This window comes from Ascaphus truei, chromosome 4 (assembly GCF_040206685.1).
Source record: "Ascaphus truei isolate aAscTru1 chromosome 4, aAscTru1.hap1, whole genome shotgun sequence".
NCBI lineage: Eukaryota > Metazoa > Chordata > Amphibia > Anura > Ascaphidae > Ascaphus > Ascaphus truei.
The window spans coordinates 213,046,401-213,058,592 of NC_134486.1; the positions used below are offsets into that span (position 1 = coordinate 213,046,401).

At 43.1% G+C, this 12,192-nt stretch overlaps 1 protein-coding gene across 3 annotated transcripts in view; it reads left to right on the forward strand.

Annotated features, from left to right (window-relative positions):
• The window catches only part of AKT3 (AKT serine/threonine kinase 3), a 642,459-nt gene that overhangs the window by 399,616 nt on the left and 230,651 nt on the right, over positions 1–12,192 (forward strand). For 2 of the 3 annotated variants that reach the window (XM_075596830.1, XM_075596831.1), the window contains exon 4: positions 11,292–11,403. In XM_075596830.1, the coding sequence (XP_075452945.1) occupies positions 11,292–11,403 (112 nt within the window). Of the gene's footprint in view, positions 1–11,291; positions 11,415–12,192 lie in introns of all 3 variants that reach the window. The other variant, XM_075596832.1, reaches the window with a different exon arrangement.

Below are 12,192 nucleotides of genomic sequence, written 5' to 3' on the forward strand. Positions count from 1 at the left end.
TCAGAATGGTGTAAAGTAAACAGAACGTTTTGAAATGCAGCTTGTAGGTTGAGATTCGCGAGGGGGATTGACTTACTAGCAATGGCATTACTATTAAAATGTATAATAAAAATCCCTTTCTCTTCAGTGGCATGGAGGTATTTTGCTTTTGCCAAGGAGAATGTTGTTTAACGCATTAGTGAGTTGCTGTTATCACGCTCAACATGGACAGATATGAGCTTAGAATTCGCTTTAGTGATGAATTTCAGGTACAGGTCACATACACCTATGCCTTTTTATTTATATAGCACTGATCATGTCTGCAGCGTAGTAGATGCACAGGTGGTTAATCATTACACTGCTATAGTGGTGATTGGGAGATGTAACAAGTGCTCACAACAAACAGGACGGGTCCACGAGGCTGAGGTGGGGATAGTGATATACACCGACCTACATAACCGCGGCCGGAGTGCAGAGTGAAGGTCGTGTAGCAGGATCAAGGTAGGAGAGGTCAGAATGGTCGTTATACTCGTGGTGGCATCACCCAATGCGTCATGGACACGTCACAGGGGCGGTACCGATGTCCAATCCTCACAGGACACTATCACATGGAAGCTCCGATTGAAGTGAGTGGGAGCTTCGTGTGATAGTTCCCTGCACTACCAGAGTTTAAGGAATAACCACATAATACACTAGACATATTACGGTGAGATATTGTACACTATGAGAAGGATTGCATCAATCAATCAATCTACAAACATGTAGAGAAATTAGTCTTTGCTTTAAAAATTTTTTTTTAGATAAGGTAGTAGAATATGTAAATGCATTAAGAGTATGTGTATGAAGAAAGAGCACATCTGATGTCTGTACTAAACATATTAAACACTTCAAGTCGTAAACATAAGAGATTAAGCACCTTCACATTTTAACAAATGAGGGAAAGAGAGAGAGAGGGAGAGAGGGGAGAGCAGAAGAAAGCTGTGAAGCAGAAAGGCCAGATTTAAACTAGAGGTCACTTTATAGATTTAAAAAAACAGGAAAGGGGAGGGACACTCCCACTTGTGATGCTAACCAGGAGCAGACAATTACTTTGTACGTAATAAATCAATAAATATCTTCATTGCATAAGACAGTTCATGAGACCCAGGAATCCAAATAGTCCACCAATAAACACACTCCCATGTATATAACCACTAGCCTGATGGGTAGATCTTATGTGGTAGTCTGGGTGCTGTGTGGGACTGATCACATGAATGAAGTAATAAATTACTCACTGCTAAATTACTTACGTGAAGCTTTAAAGCTTACGTGCTTCACGTCAGCTACAGGGGTGTGACGCATCCCAAGCTTCCGATTGGCTTGAATAACGTAACGTCATAGGATTCGACAGGGAATTGTGGGTATTTAACTATGCGATCGTTTAGTGATATTTCCTCTTTGATAAAGCGTGGGATACCACATGAAACGCGTTAGTGTCCTTCTGGCTGTTTTTATTATGCCACTAATAAATTTTTGCACCTAGTTCTTTGCAGTTTGCAGTTTTGTTGGTTCCAATTCTTCTTCAGCAGCAGCAGATGCACCGCCGTTTTTCCTGCAATTTCCACTTTATAGATTTAACTTTATCTTCACAATTTTTTTAGTGAATACTGTACATGTATTTGTTGGAAATAATGTATTTTAATACTTTATTATATTTTAGAAGATTTATTAAATGTTAACTTCTATTACATTGTAGGTAGTTTTCACTACCTGTACATGTTAGTAAGAATGACGTGAGACAGAAAACGGATATAGTACATATCCGATGTATATAAATATTATGTACATATGTATATAAATTGGTACTATGCCTTAAGAAGGTGTCTTTTAAAATAGCACAACTAGTAATTATAGCCCATAGGTCAGCATTCATCAAACCAAGATGTGAGGTATCGCATCATGATCCAACGGTAATGGTGGATTGTGGTGGAATGGCAGTGTACACCGGATCCAGGTGCAATACCCACATTGCGGCTTTATGAATCCCGGCTTTCGTGTCTACTCAATATGTTCAATACAAACAATCCATCCCGTAAAGAAAATACTGGCATTCCTGAAGTCTTTAAAAAAAAATTAATTACATTTAATGTTGGTGGTTCGTTGTTTCAGTCTAGAACTCAGACCTTTGCCAAGATACAAATATCAGCTCACAGTGACACTTAAATACACACAGTAAATGTTCATTCGCCACCCAGGTGAGACCTATGTGGCTAATTGGCTGCAAACTTGTATTTCTCATCTATTGGTAACTACGCAACCGCATTGGAAATTTAATCCTGGAGTGGGAACTGTAATAGCTAGCTTTGAAGCCTTTGCAGGTGCAGGCAGCTTTATTAAGGAGTTTTCCTCAAAGAAACTGCAAGTAAAACGCAGCCTGACCCATGCCAGACCGTGGATTCCTCATGGCCAGACTCATTGCCCATCAAGATTACCACAGAGTGGGTCCCTGCTTCTGAATGGGACTCCTGCTGTGTTAATCCTACCGGCCACACCAGTTTGGAAGTGCTGCGCAGTGAGAGCAGACAGAATCGGTCCCTCTCCCTTCACAGCTCTAATAGGCAATCGCAATGTTTTCATTTTATTTGTATTACATAGTATTGAAGCAGGGGGTCTTCAGTGCTGAACCACATTAATTTCAGCCCTGGGACCCCCTGCTTTCTGAGATACCGGTGCCGGTTCACCAGCTCAGGGCCTCGGTTCACCAGCTAATGTGCGTGGCAGAGCGACAATAAAGCGGACTGCATCTGTAGTAGTGTTATTGAAATTACAACCTTTCTGTGTTACTGCTTTGTTTCTACAAATATAAAGAAAAATAGAATAAAATAAACTCTGGACTGTGTATTTAAAAAGTACTTCTATATATTACTCTCTAGTTGTACTCGGATACCTACCACATAGATTACGGTTACAAAATGACAGAAACACACTGGTGTTGTTATATATTTAATTCACCTAGATCACACATATAGTTTTACTAAATATTATGATCAAACGTGATTGGTAAACTACATTAATTCCTGTAATTGCATTAACACCAATACAGTGCTTGAATTAGTTATATGTCCAACGAACTACAGACTGTCTCTAACGCCTACACCACATAAATAAAGTAATTGTATTAATGCAAGTCCTGCTCCTTTTGTGTTAAGACTTGATAGTACATAATAGGGCATCAGACAAGCTCTGAACTATGCATTAAGCAACATCATCTAATTTTATAGCATCACATTTTATGTAGTATTAAGTCTCCAATATGTATTAATCTCAGGTTCGGTAACATGCCCAGTTGGAGATCTATTTTATTCCATATCGGGATTAGGAGAATGTCAAAGTCTCATCTTGTTGTTCTCTTAGAGATTTGTAGCTAATTTTCTTTGTGATGATGTACTGATTGCGTCGCTTCGTTTCATAACACCGTACCTTCAGTCACGAATCCTCCCTTCACTGGGTTTTCGGGTGGTACACATACACCAAGTACCTTTACTAATGTACTCAATTAAATTTTAATACGGACAGTATTGTTATTTAGTTTAACAACATTTATAAAGAGCATGGACTAAGTACCTTAAGTTATCATACATTTTGCAGACAAAGGTGGGGACATCGTAATACTGGACTATGCCAAATATAGAACACAAGTTATTTTCCAATAAATGACAATATGGCTTACAACCCATTATCATTTGATCCCACCATACGTTTTTTTTTTTAAAAAACAGATTGATGCATTAATCACATTAGAAACACAACTTTTTTTTAACATAAATACCTCCCATTGGGTCAATCATCTACACACTCCCCAAAGTTCACAAATCACACACAAATCTCCCTGGACGACCCATTATTTCTGCACATAACTCACTCTGCCAACCTCTTTCACAATATCTGGATTTTTTTTTTTTTGCAACCTTTGGTGAATAAACTCACAAGTTATTTAAAAGACACAACTGATTTCCGCAACTCTATTAATACAATTTTTAATATCACATCAAGCACTTTACTGGTCACAATGAATGTGAATAATTTATACAGATACTCTTTTATAATTCTCCTGTACAATTTATGTTACCCTTACTTAATCTGGTGTTCACATGCAATTACTTTACATTTGAAAGACAATTTTAGTTACAGCTAGTAGGCACAGCAATGGGCTCAAACGTAGCCCCTACTTTTGCCAATTTTTTATGGGCGAATATAAAACAAAAAATATTTTGAATCAACTAATTCTGTTTTTTTTTCTCTCCTGCCTGATTAAGCTTGCAGTGGGTGTGGTTATTTGATTGCTAACCTAACACACTTGGTTGGTGTGTCTGTGTTACTCTTTAAAACAGAGGCTTGTAACAAATCCTGATCTGTGTGACTGAAATACTGTTTGATTTCAAATGCTGTTTGTATCAAGTGTGGAGTTAGAAACAGAAGGCGTGGGAACAAGGAAGGTGTGAAGCAAATTATACAGTAGTATAGTGAAGTACAGTTAATTGTTAACATTTATAATTCCATAGTTGCAACAATGAGCAAAATTGAAAATGCCACTCAATACACATAGTTACATAGTTACATAGGTACATAGTAGATGAGGTTAAAAAAAGACATACGTCCATCAAGTTCAACCTATGCTAAATTTAGACAACAGATACTTTATCCTATAGCTATACTTACTTATTGATCCAGAGGAAGGCAAACAAAAAACCCCAGTGTCATATCATCCAATGATAGCTCATAACGGGAAAAATAAATTCCTTCCTGACTCCAAGAATTGGCAATCGGATTAATCCCTGGATCAGCATCCTTCCCATGTATACTTATTTGGTATATCCCTGTATACCTTTCCTTTCTAAAAAGATGTCCAACCTTTTTTTGAACAAATCTATTGTATCTGCCATCATAGTCTCCATGGGTAATGAATTCCACATTTTAACTGCCCTCACTGTAAATAACCCTTTCCTTAGTTGCTAGTGAAATCTCCTTACCTCTAACCTTAAGGGATGGCCCTGAGTCCTTTGTACTGCCCATGGGATGAATAGTTCTTTTGAAAGCTCTTTGTATTGTCCCCGAATATATTTTTATATAGTTATCATATCACCTCTTAAACGCCTCTTTTCTAATGTAAATAAGGCTAATTTAGCTAGCCTCTCCTCATAAGTTAGATTGTCCATCCCCTTTATTAATTTGGTGGCTCTTCTCTGCACTCTCTCTAGTTCCAGAATGTATTTTCTAGGATTGGTGCCCAAAATTGTACTCCATATTCAAGGTGTGGTCTTACTAATGCTTTGTATAGGGGCATAATTATGTTTACTTCCCTTCCATCCATTGCCGTTTAATGCAAGATAAGATCTTGTTTGCCTTTGCAGCTACTGCATGACTTTGGGCACTATTGCTAAACCTACTGTCTACAAGCACTCCCAAATCCTTCTCCATCAAGGATTCCCCCAAATTATCCCCATTTAATTTGTAAGTCGCCTTTTTATTCTTGCATCCCAAATGCATAACCTTACATTTACAGTAGAGGCAGCGATTATTCTAACAAAAACCAGTGGCAATTCCCCAAAAGACCCAGGTACACCCAGGTACATTCTGAATACATTTCCTTAAACTAGCCCCAGCATTTTTGCATTGATTAATGGCCTATCAGATTAACAGCGGGGGTCCCTGGCAGTCCCATTCAAACTGAATTGGAATGCCAGGGATCCCTGCTGTGTTAATCCTATGGGTCGTTAGTCAATGCAGAAATGCCTTAAACGTGCCTCAAACTAGCCCAGAACATACCCAGCACATACCCTGAATGTAACCCGGCTAGTTTAAGGCAAATGTTAGAATAAGCGTTGCCTCTACTGTATCTGTATTAAACCTCATCTGCCATTTACAGTACCTGCCCACGTTTCAAGTCTCTCCAAGTCCTTCTGAAGAGAAATGACATCCTCCTCTGATTCTACTGCCTTACACAATTTAGTATCATCAGCATAGATGGAGACTTTGCTCTCGATGCCAACCTCAAGGTCATTAATAAACAAGTTAAAAAGTAGGGGTCCCAGTACCGATCCCTGAGGTTCTCCACATCTTGCCACATGTATTTGCACTTGGAGCAGCTGTTCCAGGGAGAATATCATTGTGAGAAGTGTGAGCAGGTGGTCTCTTTAGAGTCTCAGATTGCTGACCTGAAGGGGAAACTTGCAATATTGAGTGACATTGATGATCCTGAAAGGAGATTTGTGCTCACTAAGCGGGCCCTTGCTGGGACCAGTGGTGAAGATGATGGAGCTGTGAGTGAGGAGCAGGTAGGCAGCTGGGCAATAGTTAGAAGGGGAAGCAGGGGGAAAAGGAGGAGGCAGGCCAGTTCTGAGCTGACCCATCCCAATAGATTTGCCATATTAAATGACGATATTGGGAGTGTCAGCAGGAATGGCAAGGCTGGGGACACTGATCCCTCTAGCATCCAGGGGAATAGTTCCTCCAGCACAGAGGGGACTCAGGATACTCAGAGACTAAGAAAGATTGTGTAACGCCTGTATGCCTGCAGACCTGGTCAGTCCCAGTACTGAGGTGGGTAAGGGTATAACACACACCCACAGCAGTGAGGGCGTGCCCAGAGGGTGGAAGTAGCGTTGCCAGGCCTGGAGAGTAAGGGTTAACGTAATACTTGCTGAGTCCGGGGTGCCAGAGGTCGGTGGGTAATGTCCAAGTGCCAGAGTTCAGGGGTTGGAGAGAGCAGCGTAGTGATGTCCGAACGCCAGGGTCCAAGGGCAGGAGAAAGCAGCGTAGTCAAGTCCAAAGCAGAGTCCAAGTTCAAAGCAAGGAATCCAAACACGGGCAGGGACAGGAACCAGAGCTGAAACAGACAAGGGAGCTAGGCATAGACACTGCACACAGGAGCTACAGGAAATCTATGCAGAGCAAGGACTGAGAGGAAGGAGTGGGGTTATATGGGAAGAAGGACCAATGGGGGTGAGGGGAGGAGCAGAGGTTTGAGTGAGTGATTGCAGAGATAGGTCTGTGAGAGCAGGTGAGGAGACAGGGAGGTAATCTAAGGTAATAGCCTGCAACCGACGGGGGGTGGAGATAGAGCGTGGGAGAGGTAAGTAAGTAGAGTGGGTGCACGCACCATCTGTAACCCTGCTATGCGCGTGCACTGCGCATGCACCAGAGCGGGGGGGAGACCAGCGGAGGAAGCGCACGGGAGAGAAGACATAGGGGAAGGAGGAACGGAGGAGACAGGTAAGGAATGGACAGGGGTGTCAGAGGAAAGCCGAGGAGCGTGTGAGCCACAATAGAAAACCCGCGATCGTGAACACGCGCGCTTGGTGAGAGGACTGCACGCGTGCGCAGAGTGTAAGCCTGGGCATGAGGAACGAGCCGTGGAGGAACGGCTGAGGGAAGAAGGTAGAGTTTGGGGAGCGGAGGAACTAGGCACTGTGGAAGCTGGGGTGACGGGGACACGCTGGGAACTGTGAGTCCCCCGATCCGTTACATTTTGTGGTGGTAGGGGACTCCATTATTAGGAAGGTAGATATCCTACAATCTGTTGCCATGACCACATGAACCGAACAGATTGTTGTATCCCGCAGGCTCGAGTTCGACACATTGCGGATCGGGTAGACAGATTGTTGGGAGAGCTGGGACTGACCCGGCAGTCTTGGTACACGTTGGCAGCAATGACAAAGTTAGAGAAAGTTGGAGGGTCCTAAAAAGTGAGTTCAGGGATCTAGGCTGCAAGCTTAAGGCAAGGACATCCAATGTAGTATTTTCTGAAATACTACAAGTGCCATGCGCTACCGCAGAGAGATAGTCAGAGATTATGGAAGTTAATGCATGGTTAAGAAAGTGGTGTCAGAAGGAGGGGTTTGGGTTGTTAGACCACTGGAACTCCTTTTCTGAGATGTGTTATCTTTATGGTAGGAATGGATCGCATCTCAATGAAGAGGGATTTTCTATACTGGGGAAGAATGTTAAAAAGGTTGGAGGAGATTTTAAACTAGGATAGAGGGGTGGGACACGAAACAGATAATGAACTAAATAGAATAGATAGGGATGGGAAATAGCAAGGGGTCATGGAGGTAGAATGGGAGCAAGTGGGTTTTTGACAAGCAGGGAGACACCCATATTAAATATAGATACTACCAGAAAACTTCTAAAGACTAAATCCAATTGAAGTATAAAGGCAAGAGCAGATATGATAATAGTACTGACTGAAAAAACCCATAAATGCATGTTTGCTAATGTAAAAAGCCTAACAGATAAAATGGGTGAGCTTGAATTAATAGCTACAAAGGAGCAATATGATATCATAGGCATTACTAAAATATGGTGGGATTAAACTAATGACTGGACAGTTCATTTAGAGCAGGCCTGCACAACTCGTAAAGTGAGAAGGGCCGAACTGCTCCAAGGAAAAAAAAATTGGGCCACATAAGTAAAATCATCATCATCACCATCATCATCATCATCTCTCCTCCAGCACCTCATCATCATCCTCATATCTCCCCCAGCACCCCTCATCATCATCCTCATATCTCACCCAGCACCCTTCATCATCATCCTCATATCTCCCCCAGAACCCCTCACTATCAACCTTTGCGATACTCCCCATCTATCTCTCATACCCCCCATCTCTCCCACTCACCCACACACATAATACTCCCCCTCCACATCAAACACACAATATCCCCCTGCACAGCACACACGTCACATCCCCCTGCACCTCACATCCCTCTCCCCCCTTGCACCTCACATCACTCTCCCCCCCTGCACCTCACATCACTCTCCCCACCTGCACCTCACATCACTCTCCCCCCCTGCACCTCACATCACTCTCCCCCCCTGCACCTCACATCACTCTCCCCCCCTGCACCTCACATCACTCTCCCCTGTACCTCACATCACTCTCCCCCCCTGTACCTCACATCACTCTCTCCCCTGCACCTCACATCACTCTCCCCCCTGCACCCCACATCACTCTCCCCCCCTGCACCTCACATTACTCTCCCCCCCTGCACCTCACATTACTCTCCCCCCTGCACCTCACATCACTCTCCCCCCTGCACCTCACATCACTCTCCCCCCTGCACCTCACATCCCTCTCCCCCCTGCACCCCACATCACTCTCCCCCACTGTACCCCTCAACCCTCTCCCCCCCTGCACCTCACATGACTCTCCCCCATGCATCCCCCCATTGTCCCAGGCACTCGCCCCCCCCTGTCCCCGGCACTCATTCTCCCCACCCATTTCCCCTCCCCCTGTCCCTGTACTAATTCCCCCTCCCCCTCGGTCCCCGGCACTCATTTCCCCCCGCAGTTGGAAGGGGGAGAGAGCAAGGTAGGATGGGGGCAGTCAGGCACGGTGAGGTGAGCGGGAGGACGGCGTGGTTGAAAGGGTTAGAGCGCGAGGGAGGATGGGGGCAGTCAGGTGAGGTGAGCGGGAGGACGGCGCGGGCGGAAGGGGGAGAGTGCGAGGGAGGATGCGGCGGTGTGCGGGGTGAGAGGGAGGATGGCGCGGGTGGAAGGGGGAGAGCGCGAGGGAGGATGTGGCGGTGTGCGGGGTGAGTGTGAGGACGGTGCAGGTGGAAGGGGAAGAGCGCGAGGGAGGGTGCGTATGCGACAGTGTGCGGGGTGAGCAGGAGGATGGCGCCGGTGAGTGGTAGGATGGCGCGTTGGTAAGGGGGAGAGAGTGAGGGAGCAGGTGGAACGGGGAGAGCATGAGGGAGGAAGCGAATGCGCATGTGTGTGTAGTGGTGTGGTGGTGTGAGCGGGAGGATACTGGCATGGGGGAAGGGGGAGACAGTGAGGGAGGCTGCGGAGTGGAGTAATAAGCAAACGGATCAAATGGAGGAGTAGGAGTCACTGTGCGGTCATGTCAGTCACGAAATGGACAGTGAGACCAACAGGCACACGAGGGTTGAGGGTGGTGTGACTATCACGCCCTGCGTAGGCGTAGCCATAACGTCAGCCCACCCCACAGGCCAATGAGCTGTGGCCATCCGCCGGCCAATCACAGGGGGCACAAACAGACAGACAAACATGTTTTCACTTTTATATATATAGATAGGTCGTGCCAATCTAATCTTATTAGTTTCTTTGAGAAGGTATGTAGGAATTCAGACCAGGGTAATGCAGTTAATGTGGTCTACTTAGATTTTGCAGAGGCTTTTGATACGGTTTCACAGCAGAGGTTAGTGTACAAAATAAAGCATATTGGACTCGGTAAAATATTTGTACCTGGATTGAAAACTGGTTGAAGGATACACAACAGTGAATTGTTATAAATGGGACTTTTTCATGTTGGGCTAAAGTTGTGAGTAGAGTACCTCAAGGATCGGTATTGAGATCCTTGATTTTTTAACTTTTTTATTAATGACGTTGAGGTTGGCATAGAGAGCAAAGTCTCAATTTTTGCTGATGATACTAAATTGTGTAAGGTAGTAGAATCAGAGCAGGATGAAATTTCTCTCCAGAAGGACTTGGTTAGACTGGAAACTTGGGCAGGTAAATGTCAGGTGAGGTTTTATACAAAAAATGTAAGGTTGTGCATTTGAGAAACAAGAATAAACAGGCGACTTTCAAATTAAAAGGTGATAAATTAGGAGAGTCCTTGATGGAGTTTGATTTAGGAGTGCTTTTAGATAGCAGGCTTAGCTATAGTGCCCAAAGTCATGCAGCAGCTGCAAAGGCAAACATGATCTTATCTTACTGTACATTTAACGGGCAATGAATGGAAGGGAAGTAAACATAATTATGCCCCTTTATAAAGCATTAGTTAGACCACGACTTGTATATGGAGTACAATTTTGGGCACCACTCCATAGAAAATATATTATGGTACTACAGAAAGTGTAGAGAAGAGTCACCAGATTAATAAAGGAGATTGATAATCTGATTTATGAGGAGAGGCTAGCTAAATTACATTTGTTTGTTTATATACAGTATATTTCTATATAAAGATGTAGAGCGCAAGCGCGTTATGGTGGGATATACAGTACGGTGATAGCCTGCGTTATCAGTGCCATAAAATCCTTTTGAAAATATTTGATATTCTGCGTTACAATGCAATATTCTGTTTTATGAGCAGGTACAATACATTTGCTACATCTGTAGGAATATATCGTTATTTGGTTATGCGCACAAACTTTTATATGTTTAAAATGGATAGTTCTACTAATGTTTGTTAGACAACCATCACCAAAAAAGGATTTCTTCATATGTGGTTTACTTTATAAATGTACAATGTTGCACTTTTATTTGCATTTCTGGACTAGTTATTTTTATTTACTTTGTCTTTTTAGAATGCCAGCTAATGAAAACGGAACGACCAAAGCCAAACACCTTTATTATCAGATGTCTTCAGTGGACCACAGTTATAGAGAGAACATTTCATGTAGACACTCCAGAGGAACGGTGAGGAATAAGTCAGTTAATTTTATTTTACCTTTTCAAACAAAAATAACTGCACTTTTAAAAAATATTATGTAAAATGTATCTTTAAACTGTGTATAATATTGTACGGCGCCTAACCAGAAACTGCAACATACAAATATAAATGCACAATTCTAAATTAGTTGATGCAGACGGATGAAGGGGGCGTGAGAAGAACCATGTTTGAATCTTAGGTGAGCTTGCAATATATTCCAGAATCACACTTACTGAAAGCCACATGCAGCGACTGTACTACTAATATAGATAATGCCTTGGTCTGTATATTACATAGTTACATATAGCTACATACAGCTGCGCCAGCCTTTATTTTAAAGTGGCTCTGAAAACCGTGGCCAGCCGCGCTCTGTTTTCCAACCGTTTAGAAATTTACTCTTTTTTCCATCGTGCGCTAAAAATGGCATTTTAGCGTTGTCTGCAATACCGTCTAGAAACTCAAGTGGGCGATCTCGAGCTGTTGTCTTAAAAGTCTAATAGCAATTCAACCCGTACATTTCTGCAAGTCTGTGTGTGCGCGCACAGTAATTGTAAATTTGAAGATTTATATTTGAAGTAGAGATTAATTAACGTTCCGAGTTCATACTGTATACAGTAGTATGAGGCTCCTTAGCCATATACATAAAAAATATGAGGACACATACTGTACTGTATACAGGATACTAAAGGGAAAAGTACAGTATTACAAAAATATAACGTTGCGTCTTCTTCCGAATATAAAATATTTTTCCCGCTCATGCGGATTGGAACCTTGTC